This window comes from Scophthalmus maximus, chromosome 7 (genome assembly GCF_022379125.1).
Source record: "Scophthalmus maximus strain ysfricsl-2021 chromosome 7, ASM2237912v1, whole genome shotgun sequence".
NCBI lineage: Eukaryota > Metazoa > Chordata > Actinopteri > Pleuronectiformes > Scophthalmidae > Scophthalmus > Scophthalmus maximus.
This window is the reverse complement of record NC_061521.1, coordinates 310,636-334,652: the sequence shown is the minus strand read 5'-3', so window position 1 is coordinate 334,652 and position 24,017 is coordinate 310,636. Positions and strand designations below refer to the sequence as shown.

The following is a 24,017-nucleotide window of genomic DNA, read 5'->3' as shown; positions in this document are numbered from 1 at the left end:
GCAAAAGCTCACCTGCGTGTGGTCCCAATTGAAAGCACGTGTCACATACAACATGTTGACTGTGCAACACAACGCAGAGTAGGGACTGTTCACACTTTACTGCATTATAAAGGTACATCTTATCTTATCTTATCTTATCTTATCTTATCTTATCTTATCTTGTCTTATCTTATCTTGTCTTATCTTGTCTTATCTTATCCTATACAACAGGAACAGACTCACAACTTTTGGGGTCACACTTCCCACCCCTGTGTATTGACATGAAAAAGAGCATACATCAAGTTTCCTGGACCTTTTCAGAATAATTACAGATTAATTACAAGTAAATGGATGGTAATGCTGAATCCCATGAGCAGGGAAAGCAAAGATTGACATGTTTGGAAGAGTCTTGGGTCACAATGTGTCAAAATGCATTTGTTTCATTTTAGCATCCCACCACATGACAAATGTTCAGCACAACTCTTACAGGCACAATGTTCATGCATAATTCATCTGTGGCTGTCAGACCTAATAACACAGCCCCCCACAAAAAATGTTAGAGGGAAAAAATGTGCTGAAATTAATGAATCAATAAGGAAGCGGAGCTGGTCTTTGGGTGACATTGTTTAACAGGCACCATACTTCAGTTGTTTACAGCTTTCACCCAGAGGAGCTGCAGCCAGAACCAAGTCAGGCTCACAGGAAGATGTATAGTATCACTCGCTAACTGAGTCCAGCTTGCTACACTTGTCTCACAGAGCATAAAGTGAAAAGCAGCTCAGGTACTTAAAGTGAATTACACCAAAAGTCCTGTTTAATGTTCAATATCATGCCAATATTTTACTACTTATAAAACTGCAACTATGTCATCAGGACAGATCATTTCATGGAGCTTTGTTTTTTTAAAGGTAATGATGCCGTGAAATTTTTCATATCTTCTCATGATATTATTTTTGTGAAGAAATAAGTAGCCACGCCAAGGGTCCTTATCATCTTCAAGTGAGTATTTTATCGTTGTAGTTCTATGGTGTTAAAGGGGCCCCACTATTTTACTATATAAGTCATCTTACGTGTCAGGGTATTATGGGTAAATCCCTTTGAGAACTATTGACGCCACAGAGAAGAGTAGCTAAAAAACTAATGCTTGTAGCTGCATGAAGGGTACCTAGTTATGTACAGATTAAAAGATAAGTGTCCTAATTTTTTTACATAGGCCTGACATATGTCTGAATAACAAGATTGTTAAACAGCTTTTCACATAGACAACTATGAGAAACTGAGACTGTGATCAGTCTGGACACACACAGAGAGAGAGAGTGAGGGAAAGACATTTTCAGTTTGTCACTTTTAAAATATGAGGTTAAATACCACAATATCTCAACAGCACATTATTATTAGTTTGACACTTTTCAAATATGTGCTGATCAAAAAATGTCAGATTTTAATTATTTGCTTTTAATTTTTAATTTTGGTTTATGCTTTTTTTCGGACAGGCCTTGTTCTTCTGTTTGCTAAACAGGTTTTGTCTTTTCCAAACCGTAGTCTGGACTCTGCAAGCAGGGGACATGTTTTCTTTCTCCAGGACCGAAGTGCTGTCTCGCTCGGGACCAACCCCTATGTTCCCCAACCGTGTGGCGAAAGACACATCGATACTCCTCATTAAACTTGAGGCGCTGCGGCATTTATCATTATTATAAAATAGATCTCAACCTGCGTGTGCATACACACACACACACACACATACAACCTACGGTTATTGATTTTCTGAGAATTACTGGTCATGATGCAAGCAGTTTTACCTAGTGGAGGACCATAGAGAGCGCACATGTCTTCTGACTGTGAGGAACCGACGTATCCACCAGTTACTCTGGTAAACCACCAGAGTAACTGGTGGTAACCTCTGCAGCAGGGGAGGTTTTCAGCCAGCCCGTTCTCAGAGCCCATCATGGTGAAGCACTAGAGTAACTGGTGGTTTACCAAAATAACACAATGGACAAAATAACCCCACTGACAAGGTAGAGAACACATAAAAAAGCAACACATGGAGGGATGTAACTCAGCCAGTCATATGTTGCGGAGTAAACTTTTTTACATTTTCCCTTTATTTCATATCCATATGTTCATCCACACAACCCTCAAACTGCTTTCGAAGAATCAAATGAGCAGGATTATTTAGAATGTTAGCCACAACTGATCTAATCTGTCCCTGCTGTGTGCAAACTGAAATGGCATTATCTGACCCTGGATCATCCTCTGGTCCTCTGCAGCAGGGGATGTTTTCGGCCAGCCCGTTCTCAGAGCCCATCATGGTGAAGCTCCACAGTGGGATGACCCGACACACCGAGGATCCAGAGATGCTCTGGGTGATGGGTCCTGTCCTGGCTGTCATCGTCATCATCATCATTGTCATTGCTATTCTACTCTTCAAGAGGTGTGTATGACACAGAAACCAGCGCACACATTCATCACAGATACGTTTTATTGTTGTGAAGTCTTTGACAGCTGCTGTGTTTTGCAAATGACTATGTTTATGTTATGTTCATTGTATGACGGCATATTAAGGAAAAAAAAGATTACAAAGCCTGGGGAGGGAGTAATATTCATAGTTTATAGTCATTAATTCAGAAGAAACTCTAAAATTCTTTTAAATTATAAAGTCAAAAATCGGAAAGAGATTGAATAAATTAGAAAATAGTGTGAAAGAACCAGCTGGCTTAAATTTTTAAGTTTGGATTAACGTCATCACACCACAGATGCTGTGTCTTTTGTGTTTTTTAGTCAAATTATATATGGATTCGGATTCTACAATAAGGAAATAGTTTTTTACTTTATCAGATAATAATAAGGTTTTAACCAAGAATCATCATCTTACCATGAGCATCTGGACTGTGAAGAATTCAGGTTGTGGTTAGGAGAGAAAAACATGCTGAAATGATGACAGCTTTCGTCCATCAGGAATTAAATCACAATGGACAGGTACAAGGACATAGTCTTGCAATTTGTTTATGATAAATTTGTACATTTGCCTTTTCATAGTTAATTCTGAATAGAAACCTTTGATATTGGAGGACTATAGGAAGACGATTGAGGTGGGGTGTTGGTCTGAACATAATGTTTGATCTTTTTTTTAAATATTTTAATAGTGATAACAAATTTCAGTCTGATTTACCTAGTGGATATAACACACACACACACACACACACACACACACACACAAACACACACACACACACTACAGGGAGCAGCGACTCAAGAGGAAAAGGTAAGAGTAAGGAGTCACAGTGGCCGGGACACAGAAATCAAAATGACAGCAAACTTTCAGCTGTAAGAATGTTTGCACTCAATCATTGCAAGTGAAATAGCAGTGGACAGTATCAGCATACTGTCATCTGTTGTAAAAGAAGACAGCCGTAGTTTGAGTGGAGCTTGAAGGCAGTGTATGCTCATCATGTTCCTCCTCATATCGCCTGTGTGAGCCATTACTTTAACACCGTCCAGATAGAGACCCCGAGGAGCTTCTCCAGTGCAGCAGATGACGAGAACAGAAGAGGCAAGCGCCAAGAAATAGTTTTTTGAGTTCAGATGCACTAAACAGTGGACATTTCGTCTTGGATGAGTGGGCCCAAGGGCAAAGGTCGTCTATGGCATATGGGAGCAAGTTGCTGTCAGTTTCTCCGTGGCCCTGCTTTTCCAGGCTAAACAGTTGGCTCATGCTTTGAAACACCTGGAGCTGCTGACTAAGCTGACGGGCGTGTCCATATGTTGGCTGCTCAAGCTTATGTGATATTGTACTGTAGCAAACATGTTTTTCATATCTTCCAGGCAGTCACTGGTTTCCATTTGTTTGAGTACACTATGATGATTTATTTTCTTGCATCAGTTGGGTGATCCATCACTTGGAATATTATGTATGTATGTATAGAGTTAGATTAAGGTTGCATGGTAATTTAATAATAATAATACATTTCATTTAAAAGTCTGATGCTGATGTTTTGTAAGAGTATCAAACCTTAGTTATGAAAAGGCTGCTGAGCAGTGTTTTACTGGTATGACTAATTCATATCCCCAAAAAATGTTGTGACAATGTATTTTAGAGTTCTGCTGATGAGTTAATTAAATTAAATGGCTGGAGTCTATAAAAAGAATACTCTTCACCCATGAAGTAGCATTTATACAAAAACATATCACACACATCATTTCACTTGTTGAGTCTCTGTATGTAGTTTTCACAGCACAACAACAGTGTGGTTTCAAAATCTCCAGACCATTCTCCATAGGTGTTCAGTCGTGTTGAGATCTGGAGACTGTGAAGGCCACAGCATATGATTCACATAATTGTCACACATCAAATCATTCAGTCAGCCCTCAGGCCATGTGGGGAGGGGGATTGTTACAGAAGAGAAGCATTCCATCATCAGAACAACAAGTCTTCAATGTGCCCTGTCCACCACAGTCACTGACCATGTTCACTCACGTCTGTCCAATACATCTAACTGCAGATGTCACTTCAGTCACTGCTCCTGGTGAAACAGACAGTTGAGCATCTTTGTTCCTGAAGCTGCTGCCACCATTCCCAGACTATGAACCTTTGTCTAAAGTCACAAGTTTCCACAAGTTGAATTGGTAATTAAAACAGCCATCTACACGAAAATTAGGGGGGGGGGGGGGGGGGTTGGGCATATAATTAAAAAAGGAAAAAAATATGCGCGCTGGCTATGATTTTCACACACTTCAAGTACATTCAAGTTATTAAAACCAATCCAATATATGCTTGACAAATATATAGCTCTGCAATGCATTAAGAAAGCGGGAGGTTAGAATATCAGTGATTGGTTTTGACTGGAGAGAAGTGACCAGTCAATGGACGGGAGCGTCAGTCACTGATCCCGCCTGCAAAGTCCAAAGCTCAACTTGTGGAGCCAGCGTGTCTGACAGGGGAAGTTCAGCCCTGTGTGCGCAAAGCAGAAATGCTCGCTCTTTGAAAATGCAGAAAGATGCAGATCTTTAAAAAATATACAAATGCCATAGTCACGTGTTTCGGGTCTGGAGTCAAGCTCCACAGCTGAAGCGTCTGTAGCCACGTGCAGCTGACGTGAAACAAAGGATCGGGACTAGGTTCGTACTCGATAAAGCAGATCCTGGTCAGTTAAAAAATGCCTTGATCGGCCCAGATACCGATCATTGAGGTCAGATCGGGACGAGCCCACTATGTAGGGGGTGGTTGGATGGTGTATATACAAAGTAAAGGACTAGTGCATACGTTTAGCTGCCAAAACACTTTGCCCCTGATTTAGAAAAGATGTGCCACCTCGTGCTTTTTCTCCCCAGTATTTTGTTTGAACTACTCATTCATTGGAGCAAGATCAGCATTCTTCCTCTGATTAGTTTCTCTTCCTCTTCAAAAAGTGAAGCTGCCATATGTAGTGTGTTGTGAGCTCAGAGCATCATGGGTAGCTAAACACTTGAGGATACAGATTTTGTAAGTTAGCAAAGTATAACATACAACCACCAATAACCACTACTGGCACAATATAAAGATCTAGTGGTATTCCAAATCCATACAACTGTAGGTACATACAGTAGAATCTGAACAAAGTTTGAGCGTAGTAACCAACAGTAATTGATTCACAGGAACCTGTGATGTTATACTGCTGGTGTAAACTGCTGTGTTGATTAAAACTGACTGATGAGTATGTTTTATGGTAGCTGTTGGTCAGATGCATAATGCACGAAGTGGCTGGCCTGAGGTTCATTCTTGCCCTGGGTTCGATCCATCAACACCCTTCACTCTGCGTCTGTGCCACGATTTAATGAAGCATTAATGGATGGAAGAGTAATAATTCAAAATGAAAGATTCGATATACAGTTTTTAGGTTCAACAGCTTCATTCCTGATACCAAGTTTATTTCAGGTCACTGCATTACTATGAACAAGTAAATGATTAACACTGCCTCCCGTCGTTTCGTACCTGGCCATGTGAAACGCATTACATTCATCAGTTAGAAGATGACATTGATGTTCCAAACTGATAGATGAGAGGCTTTAAACATAAACAAATAAAGTGTGTGATGGCGTGCGTGTGTGTGTGTGTGTGTGTGTGAAGTGCTCTATTCACTCAGACACTGTGTGGTGAACCTGTTGCCAACAACTTGTATAAAAAAAAAATCAAAAAAATCTTTTGTCTCTCTGCTCTGTCTTCCGATGTCTGCCTGCTTTCTGTGGATGCAGCAAACAAGAGAGGTTAGTGACTTGGTCTGAGAACAGCTCCTGTCTGTGTTATATGCATAGTCGGATACACCTACAATATCAAAATGCCTTTTACCTTGTTTTCCACTTTGTGTTTGATATTAAGTTTTTTTAAGTTCACCTATTTTTGATAACATACCAACTTCAAGTCATTGTTTCCCATCTTGAGTTAGTTAAATGCTTACCCTCTCTCACCACACCACCTGTTCAGGAAGAGAACGTCTCCAGCCAAGGATGAGCACATGGCAGGGGTCAAGGACTCACTGCTGGCCCACTCCTCAGATCCTGTGGAGATGAGGAGACTCAACCACCAAACACAAGGTATGGACAGACACACACACACACACACACACACACACACACACACACACACACACACACACAGTAACCCACCCTAACCCCTAACCCTATCTTTTTCTGTCGATTAACGGTAGTTTAATTAACAGTGCCAATCCCAGACCTTTTTGTTGCATGTGTTATAGTGGTAGAGGGAATCTTAAGTCTGCTACAGTGAAAACAGATTTTAGAAATGTGCATCCCAAACAAATTTACCTTAAATTTCTGGGTCATTTTGGATGAATTCAATGTTTTCCTAGCAACTTTTTCTTTGTGCCTCTGGCTGGCTTCTTCTTGGGTCAGGTTTCAGGGAAATATCCTGCTTTAAGTTAAATAACAGGTAGTATGATGTGGTGGTGACTGTGGTCATGTTGAGCAAAAAACAACAACACTGATGTGTGGGACAGTCTGATGTTCTGTTCATCTTTGTGGCCCTAAAATAACATCACTTGACCTGCTCCTTTACTCCCATCATAAATACTTTAAATATTATGAATCTTCTAACATATTTCGATGGCTCTTGTCTGAATATTTCTCTGACTATTACTTTGAACTTCTCCCATCTCTTTCTCCCACCTGTCTTTCTGTGGGAGGTTGTCATTGTTTTCCATCCATTCTCCTCTCAATTCCATGGCAGCAGTAGGAGGGAATTTGGCAGATGTTTATATCGACATAAATGAATCAACTCATTTAGCTGCCAAACGTTGTACCCCATCTGTGAAAGCTCACTGGGTGGCCAGTTTTATTCACAGCAAACACGTCAGACTGACAGATGATCGCGTCTTTAGTAATGCTTTTTAAGTTTAAAGTGTGAACTGTTAACAACACTTCACTGTACCTCAGTATTCCCATCTAATGTTTCTTTATTCAACTACGATTAAATCAAACTTCATGAGCTCTCTTTGTGTGAGGATGACATGTTGATTCAGCCTTGCTGTGTACTATAGACTCACATCATTTTTTTGGTGCAAACACAACAGTACACACCCTGACGCTAGATCCCAGTGCAGTTCCCACATCCGTAAGAGACTGTACTTGAATACATGACGTCACATTGGAGCGACTAGGCTGTCCTATTTCAAAAGCTCCTGGTGATGATACTAGCTAAGATATGCATGTGGCCAAGCTATAGAAAGTGCAGCGGCCTATGCAACAGGACAAGCTGGTGACACAATTAGGAAATCCTCCGCAGACATGACTGTCTCATTTCATATCTGCCTTCACAGTTAACTCGGCCTATACGAAGGCCACACCTATGCAGTACAAAAAAGTCAGACACTTCATTTTAACAACACTTTATTAGCTGTTTGACAACGTAGTCTAGACAAAGGTTCATGTTTTCTATTACTGTAATGTTTCTAAAGTTAACACAGCAACACATAAAATACATTGACATTCTGATACATGGACTTGTAGGAAACGAGTGAAGCCGTGAATACAAAATGAGGTAATGGTCTAGAGTTCCAACCAAGGAATTTAAGGCCATTAAGTAAGGCTGTGACGAGATCTCCTACCACGAGATCTTGCGATATTAAAACGTGACGATATTTCGCATTGAGGTGAAAAGCTGTCTCACGAACGATTATACAGCTGTAGCTACAATGATGTCGGAGACATGAAGCATGGAAGATGCCCCTGCCATGTTCAAATCGTTTGTGTGACAGCATTTGACTTCCAGTCAAATAAAAGGCTATTATTCCAGAAGTTTTTTTTTAAAATAGGGTTAACATCTCGTCTTGTTCTCATGAAGCAAATATCGTGTATCGTCTCGTCTCGTGAGCTGAGTGTATCACACTCCTATTATTAAGGGATTCATTACTGTTATTGAAGAAATGGTAAAAAGAAAAAAAAATTCTGATTATTATTATGGCTGGTAAGGGAAATGCTGTTGTGTTAGGATCCTATTCGCCATGTCATTTTGCAGAAATTTGGTCATAAACAAAGTGTTGGACGAATACAAATTTTGACCTGATGATTGTAGAAGAAAAGTCGGCTGATCTTCAAATTTACAGTTTTTTTCGATCGCTAAACGACAGTGGGCACAACCAGAGCCACGTGCAAAAAAATCTTACCACAGTCTGCATTACCAACAGTCACCTGAGCTGAACATTTCACATTACCTGCAAAACTCATTCCAAACAACACAACTCTTCACAAACTTCTCAAAACAGGCTCAGTGCAGCGAAACACTTTGAACAATCCTCATGGAGACAGGCACGGTCACTCAGGACACACAGAGTAAAAACACTATACCATCAAACACCAATACAGTGTGTTTCACACAAATCAATATTTTCTTTAAAGAAAAGAGTAATATTTTTTACATCATTTTCTAACAAACAAGTTTTTTAGGTAAGGAGGAAGGAAAGAAAATCAGCAGTTTGCTTCAATAGATATTTCTTTTTATTTTGTCTGTAGTCATTTACGTAATTACTGGAAAAAAAGTTTACAAACTAAAGGTACGTAATAGTAACAGAGAATTGTGGGGTAGTCCTTCCTCTCTCCAGCATCAGGCCACTAGTTTTCATCAACATTATATCGGATGTCCTGTTTGTTCTGTGAAAAATTCACATAACAGATGCAACTGTAGATCTCTGCATATTGGGTTGCACCCTCAACCCTGCCTCTTTCAATGAGAGACCATGATTCACAACATGGTCTATAAGTGTAGCACTTATTTCATCAGAAACTACAGCTCTTTGTCTTCTTCAAGGTATTCCTCCACTCATCCGCACTCTCCCTGCCACTCTTCTCCTTCCACCAACCTGTCTTCCTTGGTCCATTTCCAAAAAAAGTCTTTCTAAAGGTTTCCCTATATATATATATACATCTACTACTGTGTTCACTAACAAGTCTAAAGCAAGACACCTTAGACTTTCAACTGAAATTGCAATCAGCAGTGTTTGAAATGCACCAGACTGAAATCCATTCTGTTTTGAATGTGTGGTTGACAGTTTTGACAGCAGTGTGTTAGCATTTGAACAAAGTGCTGTAAATCCACATTGTTGTGCAGGTTGTGTTTGAAGCCATTGAATAAGTGTGTAGCCTTTGAAAACTGTGTTCAAGCTCCGGTAGTGCCCACTGTCGTTTAGCAATCGAAAAAAAACTGTAATAAGGTTCATCCTCTGGTGACTTTGAAAAGTAAAAGCTTTACTTGATTTCATTGCAATTCATCCAATAATGATCACAATATGTTCACCTGGGCTGTGCGACCAACTGACGAACAACCACTGACCAACATTGCTTCCTTAGAGTTCACTTCATCCATGTTAGAGTGAATAGATGAAGGACTCCACATACATAAAGCTCCTATCCGAGTGTTCCTGCCCCTCTTTTCTTTTCTCTTTTTTTCTCCTAACTGGCCCCATTGCTGTTTGTTTTCCCTGGTCTCTCACCTGCAGGTTCCAGTGCCCTCAGTTACCCGAATACTCCAAGTTAGTTTTCATTCCTTCTCTGTTTTACTATTTTTTTTGCTGTCCTCCCAGTCCCACCCCGCTGTCTTTGTGTTTAACACCTCAACCATTTGCACTGGAGTCCTCTTATCTGAGACACCTCCTATGTCTGTGCTCAGCCAATTATCATCATGCAAACTGAGAGCTGACATGAATTACATCAAGACATCAATTAATCAAAGTTACAATAAATCAGTCACATACTCACACATCCCAATCCACTGTGTGATCCTCCCCACTCACCTATTGGTTTGTGGGAATATTTATCCAATCAGCATTCACGATGAAGTTCATATCATTAGAGTGGTCCTTATTGAGCTCACAGCTGCCCCACTGTCAGCTGTCAGCCCACATCACTTTGGCCATGGTCTGCGCTTTCAACAAGCATCTGCACAGTGTATGTGTGTGTGTGTGTGTGTTTGTGTGTTTTTTGTGAGTGTGTGTGTGATGGTCTATACTTACTGCTCCACCTGTTGCTGCAGGGATGAGGGAACATCCTCCCATCGCTGTCTCTGACCTGGCAGACCACATAGAGAGACTCAGGGCCAACGACAGTCTACGCTTCTCTCAGGAATACGAGGTAACACTTTCTCCTCTCATATATGATTTTCAAATGAAGCAGAATACACACTTTAAAGTCATATTCTTTTGTTGGCAACAACATATTAGATAAAATAGATGATAAGAAAAAGATAATTCCTGTGTTATTTATACGTCTGAGAACTAGGGATCGGTTTCGGTCGATATATTTGCCTTGTTGACTGCCATCGGTTTATCGGCGAATAAGATGTCGTTCACCAATGGCAGTGGACGATGTTTATCTGTTGCATCACATTCATTTTGCTCTGGCTAAATGATGTGTGACTTGGACAGCAGCCTACACAGCAGCAGATTTGGAGAAAATCCAATCGGTGGTGCAAGAGGGCAATGGGTGCTGTGCACACGTGGTTTGTTTTCAAATAGAAGTGAAAGAAAATGTCGGCCGTTTAGGAGCTGGAGTATTTCACTGTCTCCGAGAAAGATCAGCGATATGCAGTTTGGAAGATAAGTTCCAGTGATATTCCTAGAGGAGGTTCTACAAGCAAGAATTTTAACACATCAAATCTCATTAGCCAATTGAAAAGCAGACATGAAGACGATTACCTGAAAGCCGACAAAAAAACGGAGAAATTAACTGGACTCCAAGAAAGCTCAAAAAACCAGAAAGTCTCAGTCAATAGCAACATCATTTGATACAGGGAAAAAATTCCCCACGGACAGCGCCAAAGCTAAAAGGATCATTAAAAGGTGATGGAGTTCATTAGATGACCAACCTTCCTCCATTTTGGAGGACGTGGGGTTTCGAAGCCAGATGCAGTATGGAGCCCCGCTACACACTGCCCTGTCGTCATCATTTTGATGCCTGTCGTCATCATTTTGATGCCTGTCATGAAAGATAATGCCAGAAATATGGCAAAAGCTATGACAGATAGTGGTCTGGCTAGTTTTGGCTGCATTGCAAACAACCTGCAGCTGGATGTCCACCATGGCGTTCTGAGCAAGTGGAGCATCATCTATGCATTATTGAATAATTCATAATTTAATTTATTAATAAAGATTGTCAAACAAAAGGCTCAGATGCATTGTGATACTTATAGCCCCTGTCTTACACACAGTATCATGAATGATTTATTCAAAACTAGAATGTCACCCACTAGTTTCATGGAAATCTGTTTGATCGTTTTTGCATAATTCCACTGACAATCAAGCAAACCAACAAACAAACAACAGACAGACAGGGGTGAAAGGGCGGTAACAACAGAAAGGGTTAGGGTTAGGAGTGTTTGGAAATTTAAAATGTGGAACATAGTACACAGTAATAGCAGAACCCTCCACACTATCATTAATTGTCATTTATTATTAATATTATTACAATACTAAAATTATCAATGGAGTGAAATTAGATAATTTCATGTTCATGAGATCAAGTCTAACCTCATATGATGACTTGACTGGTTATTAACTCTTAACTCACATAACTAACGTTACCATAATCTCAAACAAACCTGAGATATCGGGCGGGGGAAATCAACACACTCCATCATACACCCTTTTATAGGCTGCCATCTCTGCCCTTATCTCATAATTCATTATAAATCTGCCTGCCCATTTTAGTGTCAAACGGAAAATATAAATCATCCCTTTCTTCTTCTATTAGTTCGTGTCAGGGTGAAACACATCTGAACTGCCACATTTCCCCCAGAAAGTCAGAGTTATAACATTGTTTAATGTGGGTGAGCAGCTCCTTACGACAAGAGTTTCATTAAGAGTGTTTAGAGATTCCACACACTCACATTCCATGGATTTTTCATGTGACCCTGCGGGATACTATTTCTCTTTATTTTGTGTGTTTAATGTTGGAAACATTTTTTGTTTCAGTCAGACTAGGTATAAATTTATATTTACCCATACAGATCTGGTGAATCAATATTCTATTTTCTCACCAAATACTGTAGCTCACACATTAGAGTATATTTTCCGGACAACAATGTTTTCCCTGAGATGATTATACTCATGTATACACCTGGCTTACTGTTTAGTTCAGCATTGGTAAAACAAATTAAAGGAGGCTGCTAAGTATGCATAAATTCTCAGCCTCCTTTCCAAGAATAATATTCCACTGCTTTTATCTACTTTAAAAAGCCAGTGAGGGATTTGGCTTGTTGATGTCCTACACGGGAAGATAATTTGCATTTAAAGTGGTGAATTTCCAAGCGTATGAACCAGGACAGATGGGTGCCCTGTGTATGAACGAGGCAGGAAGGTGTCAGAGCTGAGCAGGAAGCAGGACACAAATGCAAAGGTGATGAAAAAAAAGATATTTAATAATAAAGGAAAACCAACATACAACTAAAGGTGTCCACGAGATGTAGCAAAAAACAATAATTCAAATACTGGAGCCAGGGGGAAAAGCACAGAAAAATGCAGACACCGACCAGGAAGACAACAGGAACAGACGTCTCAGGACAGACTGGGGAAAACACAACAGGCAGGAACAGACCGGCCCAGACTACAAGAAAAACAGACACCAGAAACTAGACACAGGACAGGAAGTGAAACAACACAAGGAACTAATTCAAAATAAAACAGGAAATGAAAACACAAGATCATGACAGAACCCCCCTCTTAAGGACCTAATTCCAGACGGTCCAAAAAAAAAAAATCTACACAGAGCAGGGTGGGTGGAAGGGGGCCAGGACGGACTGGAAAAACTGTCACTGGGGAACTGGAAAGGGTTTTGCTGGGGGGTTTCAGCAGGCGTAGGAGCTATGGGGGATGGCCCGAGGCCGGGCATGCAGGTGTAGCAGTTCTGGGGGAAGTCCCGGAGGCTGGCCATGCAGGCGTAGCAGTTCTGGGGGACGGCCCGGTGGCCTTTCAGGAAGGCATGAAAGTTCTGGGGGAAGGGCCGGTGGCCTTGCAGGCAGGCACGAAAGTTCTGGGGGAAGGGCCGGTGGCCTTGCAGGCAGGCACGACAGTTCCGGGGGACCACCGACGAGGGATGCGTCGATCGGCCTACCGAGTGGCGAGAAGGAGCAGAGTTCGGCTGGACCACCGACGAGCGACGCGTCGATTGGCCCTCCGACTGGCGACGTGGAGCAGGTGACATTCGGACCACCGACGAGGGACGCGTCTATCGGCCCACCAACCAGCGACGTAGAGCAGAGCTCGGCCGGACCACTGACGAGCGGCGCGTCGATCGGCCCACCAACTGGCGACGTGGAGGGGCAGACGTCAACAGGACCACCGACGAGCGGCCCGTCGATCGATCCTTCGACTGGAGACGAGGAGGGGCAGACGTCGACCGGACCACCGACGAGGAACGCATCGATCGTCCTTCGACTGGAGACGAGGAGGGGCAGACATCGACCGGACCACCTACTAAGAACGTGTCGATCGGTCCATCGACTGGTGACGAACAGGCGTCGGCCGGACCACCGACGACGGAGGCATCGATCGGTCCTCCGACGGGCAACGAGGAGGAGCAGATGTCGACCGGACCACCGACGAAGAACGTGTAACGATCGGTCCATCGACTGGCGACGAGGAGCAGACGTCGGCCGGACCACCGACGGGGAATGTGTCGATCGGTCCTCCAACAGGCGACGAGGAGGAGCAGATGTCGACTGGACCACCAACAAAGAACGTGTCGATGGATGCTAGCAGGCCTGACGCTAGCCAACTGGGGTGCTGGCTGGATGGCACACTGGGAGGCTGGCTGGATGGTAGCAGGCCTGATGCTAGCCAACTGGGGTGCGATCGGTCCTCCGACGGGCGACGAGGAGGAGCAGATGTCGACCGGACCACCGACGAAGAACGTGTTGATCGGTCCATCGACTGGCAACGAGGAGGAGCAGACGTCGACCGGACCACCGACGGGGAATGTGTCGATCGGTCCTCCAACGGGCGACGAGGAGGAGCAGATGTCGACTGGACCACCAACGAAGAACGTGTCGATCGGTCCATCGACTGGGGACGAGGAGGGTTCGGCTGGACCACCGACGGGGAACATGTCGATCGGTCCTCTGACCGGGGACGAGGAGCAGACGTTGGTCGGACCACCGATGGGGAACATGTCGATCAGCCCACCGACTGGGGACGGGGAGGGTTCGGCTGGACCACCGACGAGTGACGTGTTGATCGGCCCACCGACTGGAGATGTGGAGCAGGCGTCGGTAAGACCACCGACGGGGAACGTGTCGATGGACCCACCGACTGGGGAGGAGGAGCAGACGTCGGCCAGACCACCAACGGAGAACGTGTCGATCGGTCCATCGACTGGGGACGAGGAGGGTTCGGCAGGACCACCGACGAGTGACGTGTCGATCGGCCCACTGACCGGGGACGAGGAGCAGCCGTTGATCGGCCCACCGACTGGAGACTTGGAGCAGGCGTCGGTCAGACCACCGACGGAGAACGTGTCGATCGGCCCACCGACTGGAGACGTGGAGGACGGCTGGAGCCGCAGGCCTGCCGACATTGTTGGCCTGTTCTTAGCTCGAGCCGAATAATCCAAAAATCCCTGGAGTTCTCGTATCATGTCATAAAGCTCCTCAACTGAAACGCCACTCTTTGCCCTACCAACTGAGGACAAGGAGGAGCAGACGTCGGCCGAACCACCGACGGGGAATGCGTTGATTGGTCCTCCGACTGACGACGTGGAGACCGGCTGTACACACGGAACCATGATGCTAGCAGGCCTGACGCTAGCCACCTGGGGTGTTGGCTGGATGGCACACTGGGAGGCTGGCTGGATGCTAGCAGGCCTGACGCTAGCCAACTGGGGTGCTGGCTGGATGGCACACTGGGAGGCTGGCTGGATGCTAGCAGGCCTGACGCTAGCCAACTGGGGTGCTGGCTGGATGGCACACTGGGAGGCTGGCTGGATGCTAGCAGGCCTGACGCTAGCCAACTGGGGTGCTGGCTGGAAGGCACACTGGAAGACTGGGTGGGAGTCCGGAGTATTCAAAAAGTCCTTGAGCCAGCCAGGCAACGAACTCCTCAACCAGGGCCTCTGGGAAACTTCCCTGCGTGCCATGCGCAGACACCCTTCCTTGTATTCCCATCCCAAGTCCTTTTTAAATTGTCCATTAATACAAGTAAGGGTGTAAATTAACTCAGGAAGATCTAAATCAAAAAAATCACCTGGTGGGTCCATCTTGTGGTTGGATCGTTCTGTCAGAGCTGAGCAGGAAGCAGGACCCAAATGCATATATTTAATAATAAAACAAAAACAGAGTCAAACCAAGGGTGTCCACGAGATGTAGCAAAAAACGATAATCCAAATACTGGAGCCAGGGGGAAAAGCACAGAAACAGACCGGGGAAAAATGTAGACACAGACCGGGGGAAGACGACCAGGAAGACGACCAGGAAGACAACAGGAACAGACGTCTCAGGACAGACTGGGGAAAACACAACAGGCAGGAACAGACCGGGCCAGACAACAAGAAAAACAGACACCAGAAACTAGACACAGGACAGGAAGTGAAACAACAAGGAACTAATTCAAAATAAAACAGGAAATGAAAAAACAAGATAATGACAGAAGGGGGCATATCAGTTATGAGCAACTGAATCCCTTTTACTTCCTTTACCTGTTTTTTTTTCTTACCCAGTACAGTGAAATGGAGTGAACTTTTTGCAGACATGTTGTGTTTGCCAAACGATAACAATCAATGTAGATGAGAATGATTCAGCTTCAGTCCAATGTTGGCAATCGCAAACTGCTATCACGACTAGATATTGATGGAGTACAACAAGTATCCTGGAGAAGAAGACTAGAGGCCAAGATCAAGGTATCACAAAGATACGTTATTCAGCAATCAGAGCTACAGAACAGTGTGATGAAGAAAGTGCTGCCTCAGAAGTACAACTAACAGGAAAACAAACAACCCCAGAATCCCCAAAAGGGTGTAATTCCATCCAACTACCAGCCAAAAACCTGCCTCTGCACAATGGAAGCTCCTGTCAGGCATCATAGCAGCTAAGATGAGTCGACACGTCTTAAGTGGGGGGCAGAAAGGAATTTGCTCAGGAGAGATGTATCTTGCTACAGCTCTACTCTGCATTGTAACAAGCTTGTATGGTGAACCCCATTGTTTAGTTTTAGCATAACTCTCAACAAATAGAATAAACTATGGCTCTCAGGAAAGCACATTCTGCATCTCCAAGGTTCAATAGTCCCCTAATGACACCAAAATTGAAATCCGCAAAATCAAGACACTCATAGATAAATATGCCTGACGAAGATTCATGCATTATTCCCCTGGGAAATTCTTGAAAATGTCACACAAAAACGCCTTAAATGTTAAAAAAAGTCATAACAAATATCTGAATCCGCCCCTTTGTCTGGATTGGCCCAAATATTCTATGGGCTTGTTCGTCTCGCCCCATCCTACGGAATGGAATTGACGTATGGAATCAAGAATAAATTTGCACTGCAGCCAAACAGATGTTGGTGTCTTGAAACATGAACTCTTGTCTGATGGACATATTTTTTCCACCACTATGAAAGTAATCTTTGAGATAGTCAAGTGTTCTGTTGTTATTGATATTATGAACCACACTGAGTTGTACTTCTTTTGCTAATGCATTCTAAAAGACGTTGAAAGTCATGAGACAATCCTGGATCTCACGGAATGATTATGCATGAAACCAAAATGTAAATAAATTGCAGCAGACAATTTTTGAAACCATATACAAACATTCAGACAAGTCAAGTAAGAGGCAGAGCCTTCAGTGGTTGGTGGAAAATAAATATTTTTGAAATAATTTAAAGCCTCTATTTTAGTTTAAAAGTGTTAAAAAGCTAGTTTAAGAGCTAAGATTTTCCAAGTCATAAATTTACTACTGGAGCTTGAGTGTGAGCACGTCATCTGAACTAAGCAGAAGAAAGTGCAAAACTGCAGTTGTTGGAAGTAAAAGGAGATAGATATAGAAAATTGATTGTGCTTAGAAATCCTGATATCATTAAATGAAACAAGGCTCAAGTGCACCCTTAGCTGCTGCTTATATTCTTACAATCTGAAACACTACAGAACTACTAGGAAATGTCTGTCATATTTAGAGGGACTATGGTCAGATTTGCTTTGACACACCCCTACATCTATTATCATGGGCAGCTGTATCTTGGGCAACACCAACACTTCTTCATTTTAATTTTAAAATACATCATTGTTGCTACATTTACGTTTGAGTATGGATGAAGCCTTGGTCCTAGAAGCAGCATTCTTTATTGATAAAGTAAATTATCACCTTGAACCACAGTTTTTTCCCTATAATTAAGCCAACGCCTTGCATTGTAGCTAGCAGCTACTGATTGTGAGAATGAATGTGTTTCTAAATGAGTTTCCAATTATCCATTTCAGCATGTTCTCCAACCTGAACTTCCATATAGATTGTTTGTCTCTATCCTCTTGTCACATAGGAACATTCTCTGATGGCAGGAATACCATACCTTTGTTGTCATTGTTGTTATAAACATGCAGTTAAGCTTAAAGAACTATCACAGTTTTGTCAGGTTTAGTCACAAAGACACATTGATTCGTTTTTGGAACAGATTGTCAAAAAGTAAGAGCTTCCTTTGACATTGACATTAATATGACAAGGGTCAAATTAATGTCAGCTCTAATTTGAGCAGGTTTGCATCAATATAAATAAAACTCTGTTGGAGATACAGTAATTTTACATCTGACTGTTTGACACTATAGCCCCTTTCACACTGGCCAAAAAGCCTTGTAAACCCGCTTACACGGTGTTTTCTGCAGTGTTTAATCAGCATTCAGCCCCAGGTCAAATGATTCTGCAATAGACCCGGGTAATAATCGACTTCACCTCCAATCGGCATTGATGTGAATGTCACACCCGGATGAACGCGCTAAATTGTGCAATGCCGGAGGCAATGAAGGCTTGTCCCCTCCGTCGGTAACTGCTGTTACCTCGCCAGCTCGCAGGCTCCGAACCGTAGTAAAGAGACCTCTCGCATGTAGCTAGATCGCTTAGCCTACCTTTGCCTTGTTGGTGGTAACAAACTAACAAAATCTTTGTTAATCTTTGTTTTATGGCACGCACCACTCTTTACCACCACCTATTACCACTACCTGTCACTACACTGTTTTCCTGCTGGCGATCATCAGACCCTGGGTCGACCCGCATTTAAAAACCCGGGTCTACGCGGTAATTTTGGTGTGAAAGTGGTATATGTCTTCCCTGGTGACGCTCTCCCAAAGCTGCACTGCAGTCTCCCTCAGCTTTTCAGCCTTTGTTGTTGTCTCCCTACACTACAGCAGTCTTGTACAATACCCACATTACTGCTAAGGCTGCACAAATTCAATATTGAGGTTGCCTTCTATCTCACCCTTAATCTTATCCTTAGTACGATGAGGACTACAAACGGACCCATCTCACACACACACACACACACACACTCCGGCCATTAGACCATACTGAGACCAGCAGGGCTTGAAATGAAAAGCTGATAATGGCTGTGTTTGGAATGAGACCTGCCGGAGGATCTCATAGCTTGTTACATCTGATGAATGAACCAGTCTTTTTGGGAACTACTGGAGACCACTTTATATAATGCATATGGCCTGTAGAGCAATTTGCTTCATTACATAATAATAATTATGTGTATATTTTATCTGTATTGAAGAACTTAAAGCTGGATTGCAGTAGTATACCTGTTTTTGGCAGTTACCCAAGCCTCATGTGTCCTTGACACAGCCTTTTGAATATCAAAGAAAACTATATTTGTGGGAGCCAAGTTACACTGCGACATGTTCATGTTCATGCTTAGTTAGTTTAGAATGAGTGCAGTTTATATCTTGTTTAGTATTTTAGGTCTAATAGTTAAACATGTTACTGTCACATTAAGAGAAGTAGCTTATGGCTTTGATGTCCTGGACATTAATTATATTCCTCTGCATTGGCAAGGAACAGTCCATACTGCTGCTATCATTAATATCTATTTCCGAATGGACAGCTGCACTGAGTTTATATATGTCTCTTTATGAAAACAAATTGCTCATTGTACTCAGTGGACACATACACGAGCACAGTAAATTCATACACACATTTTGCAAAGTTAACAAGAGGAGCTATTGTGACATCTTATCTCGGGAATCAAAATGTAATAAATTAACCATAGAAATAGCATGTCTATATTATCCATAATACCTACCAATTTTCCGATTTTGCTGGATATTGAAAGTTGGTCAAAAGTGCCATCAGGATCAAAGTCAGTATGCTGCAGTGATTTTCACTGTGAACTGTTTGTTCTGGATTCCGTTACCAGCACAGCTCAAGGTCGGGTGCAGGGGGGGATATACAGATAACTACATACTAACTAAATACCAAAAGTAACCCAACTGCCGACTCAGGAGGAATGTTTCTAATGTAATGCTATGTACTGACATGAGCACTGGTGGGAAGACAGCATAAGATTGGGGTGGCTGGGGCTCAGAAGGAAGAGACGGTTTTCCACCAACTGGAGGGTCAGTTATTCGATTCCTGCTTCTCACAGTCCACATACCTAAGTTTCCTTGGGCAAGACACATAACCCATAACAAAACACAATGTGAAGCCCAAATATAGAAAAAAAATGAGATTTATGAGATAATTAAATTTTGTTCACCTTTCAGACGTTGTTGTATGAGGCCCCTGATGCAGAAATTAAAGGGTTTTTGAATCTTTTACCTTTCAGTAAATTTTTAGGGTAGCGTTGTAATTTTGTTACATTGGGCCTATGTGGGAGCAGGAGTTCTGTTTTTGAACTCACAGTCTGAATGAATATACAGAACTATGAAGGGATTATTTACAGGCTTGTTGGCTCATGTACCCCCATAACAACATATATAACGAATAATCATCACAAGAAAGTCATATTTTTTATGAATAGTAATTCAAAAAAAAAGAAAATTACAGAATTTTCTAAAATATTTACAAAACTCAATGAACCGAAGATGGCACTGTCTGTGTTACTGTGTTACTGGGCTCCCATTGCCTCAAGATGGCGGTCCTATTTGGTGTGTTGACAGTTGTGTTCACCAGGATGAGAGAGCATTTCAGTTGTGCCTGAAACAGCCTCCTGTTCAGTATCTCTATCCTAGGAATGTTGAGAGCTTTGCAGTCCCACTTGTAGAGGAGCCAGATGTTAACCACGGCAAGGATGATGGTGCGTCAGAAGATGTAAATGTACCAGCGCCGCAATGACATGGGGAACTTGTATTTAGAAGGAAAAAAATCAACATCTCCCTTGTATTTATTGTAGGCACCAATAATGTAAGGCCTCTCAACATTAATGTAGGTTTTGGTCGCTTTGTCCCATCACTGAAACAACATCACCTGACAATCAAAGTTCAGATTTGTCTCGTACTCCTTCAGGTCACAGATCATGTTAGAGATTTAGTTTTTACCACAATTAGAAGCCCAGTGGGTTTGGCTGGCCTTGCATGTATTGTTTAGTGTAGCTGAATTTCCCCTTGAAAGGAATCACAAAGTTGTGCTCTTAGGGTACCACTTGCAGACGAGTTGCACCTGTCCCTCAACAAAGCAAAAAACATCCCCCAGAGCACTTACATTCCCATATTCCAGAACATTTAAAATCCTCTTTCTCCCTAATGCAAAAAGCAACTATTTGGCCAAACAAACAAAGCCAAGAAAAAAGCCCAGGATCAGTGATTTACACTTTTTAACTGATAAGATACAGATGCAGCTTTAAATTCTGCTACAGAGTTTTAACCAGAAATAATATATTCCTGTATTCCTTCTGGTCTTAGCTCAAAATTGTACCTTTTAATTGTAACAAGATACATTTAGAACTCAGGAATAATCAAAATGATTATATTTATTCAAGTATTTTTTCCATATGTGAACATGTGAGAAGTGCAATGTCCCCAGGTAATGTGTAAGGTGCACAGGCTATTTTGACTACCACTCTCGCCCAGTGTTGTAAAATTACAACATGGACATAACAAGCTCAAAATAAAATGTGATGAATATATTCCACAGTAACTTCCAAACTGTTCTAGACATTGTAATAAACACACAAAAAATATTTCAGGCATTTTACGTAATTTAGTCTTGATATATGAAATCCAATAAAACAAGGAGATGAGCTTCAAGGAAAGTTGGCATGTTGCGTGAGTTCATGGCCATGTTGCCAGACCTGTATGCACATTTACCACCCAATAACATTGTGAGGCTAAAAAAAGGAATCATTGACTGTGTTAATGTGGTCATTAGGGGAACAACATTTACAGATATCTTTTTAGGACAGCTAAATGCGATGTTGTAAAATTACAAGTGACACCACTGTATCATTCAAATCACAGTGGTGTCATTCACAGTCGTTATTATGTTTTGTGCTGTGGGTTGTGTAGAGGGAAAACAAAAGTCCTGTGGGGCTCCAACCTAACTGTCTGCATGTCTGCTGGCTCATACCCATGGGATGATTGTGCTAAATGCAGAACTGAAGTCCAAAAACAGCATCCCCCCAATTTTCCCAAGTTGCCCTAAATGGGTCAGTGCAATGTGAAGGGCTGTGTTGATGGCATCCTCTATTGACCTGTTTGCTCTGTAGATGAACTGGTGCTGCTCCAAGGTGGATGCAAGTGCTTATGTAATGTGCCTCAGGATCAGTAAGCACTTTATTACAGTGGGAGTGAGACACGAGTCTGAGGTCATTAAGGCGGTTGGGTCAGCACACCGGCACAGCAGCCCAGTTTCTCCTTTCCCTATGCTGCCTCATGCGTCTCCCATTAGGTATGGTGATCTTCCAAGAGAAATAAATGTCCTGGACTTGTCCGTTGGTCCGGATTTGCGCCAAAATTTAATTGGGCCTTTGGTGGCCCATGTCCCATCGTTCCATAGTTTTTGCATAATCCTGCTGATGACAAAAAACAATTTCCCTATTTGTGCGACTAATAAAGGATTATCTTATCTTATCACTGTGATTTTGATGGCAAAGGCCCCCTAGCTTTAATATCTTAATGTAAACCTCAATGTCCGCTTACCCTTTAAAAAGTACTCATTGTAACCCAAAACCTAACCAATTTGTGCCTGAGCCTAGGCAGTGATGTGGAAGCCACATTCCCTGTCCAACTGATGGTGGTGTCAAATAAGTAAACTTTCATTTTTCATCTTAGAGGGCATGGATGAACAACATAGATAGCAAATTTGACGTTGGGGTAGAAAATGTATTCTCTATCTGTACATATGTAATGCAGTGTACAATATCTGTAGTGACAGACGACACCAAAGACAGAGAGAAATCCCCAGTTTCACTAAAGTTGATGATGGTCGTCATGCAAAATCAGAGTTGGATAAGTTATTATATTTAACTCACTGTGGCAGTGGTTACAGAGTGATGGCCTGCCTCGCCATACACAAATCCTGGGTTTTGTTCTGTTGTGGAAGCTGCAGCTCTGTGACTGTGATTTATCTGACAAGCAGAGAACCTGAGCCACACGTCCGCAGTGATGACTTGTTTGTCAGTGCAGCACAGTGGAAGACTTACCTAACAGGCTATTAAATAAGATGTGCAGACAGCCTCTTTCTCCATTGTCATTATTTTCATTAGAATCCTTGTCACTACTTCTTTTGCCTGTGTGTGTGTGTGTGTGTGCGTGTTTGTTTACTAAATGATGTATGATAAGTAGCAAGAGCATGAAAGGCATGAATAACAATCTTCAGCTCAACCTGCGCCTGCGTTTCCAGCCAGCAAACAATAGGGAGCAGCTCGTATCAGCTCACACCATCACTGCCATCCCTGCAATAGGTTTTCTGCACCACTCACCAACAACTGAACTTATACAAGTAAATAATACAAAATTTAGTCTTTTAGAGAAGCATTTATCTCTAACTATTGTGTTGCCATGTGTCTTTGTCATGAAGCCTAAAGAATAACATGAAAATGAGGATATTTGCAATTTAAACAAACATTGTTCTTGCAATTGAGAAGAGTCTCAAATAAAAGCCAAACTATTGAAGCACAGAAACAGTTAGTGTAGAACATTTACATTTGACCAAAGAATGCAATGACCACCTTGCTGTCCATAACACAGCACAGCTCATCACACATTCCATAAACCAAACTTCATTGCATTTCATTCAGGATAATTAGTCTGGAACAAAATGGCAGACTGACTGATTTTGCCACTTCCCGATTGTGGCTTAAAATAAAAAATCAATAGGTAGACTGTGTGGTGGTTAGCATTGCTTGTCGCCTCACAGGAAGAAGGTTCCTGGTTCGAATCCTTCTCAAAATGGGGAGAACAGGCAAACGCCACAAAGAAAGGCATGGCGTCAACAACATCATCAACAACAGTCCTGGAAACTCTAAGCAGCTTTTCTCCACAATAAACCATCTCCTTAAACCTCAGACACAAACTCAAACAAAAAACACAGACGAACACTGTAACAATTTTATCACCTTCTTCAGAACCAGAAATACTCAATCTGATCG

The 24,017-nt window shown here is 42.4% G+C and overlaps 1 protein-coding gene across 18 annotated transcripts in view; it reads left to right on the top strand.

Moving 5' to 3' along the window:
- Positions 1-24,017, top strand: part of ptprfa (protein tyrosine phosphatase receptor type Fa) — a 300,666-nt gene that overhangs the window by 255,545 nt on the left and 21,104 nt on the right. For 8 of the 18 annotated variants that reach the window (XM_035647715.2, XM_035647708.2, XM_035647706.2 and 5 more), the window contains 5 exons: positions 2,247-2,410; positions 6,208-6,219; positions 6,437-6,546; positions 9,963-9,995; positions 10,496-10,593. In XM_035647715.2, coding sequence (XP_035503608.1) covers positions 2,247-2,410; positions 6,208-6,219; positions 6,437-6,546; positions 9,963-9,995; positions 10,496-10,593 — 417 coding nt within the window. The remainder of the gene's footprint in view (positions 1-2,246; positions 2,411-6,207; positions 6,220-6,436; positions 6,547-9,962; positions 9,996-10,495; positions 10,594-24,017) is intronic. The other 10 variants (XM_035647721.2, XM_035647720.2, XM_035647709.2 and 7 more) reach the window with 3 other exon arrangements.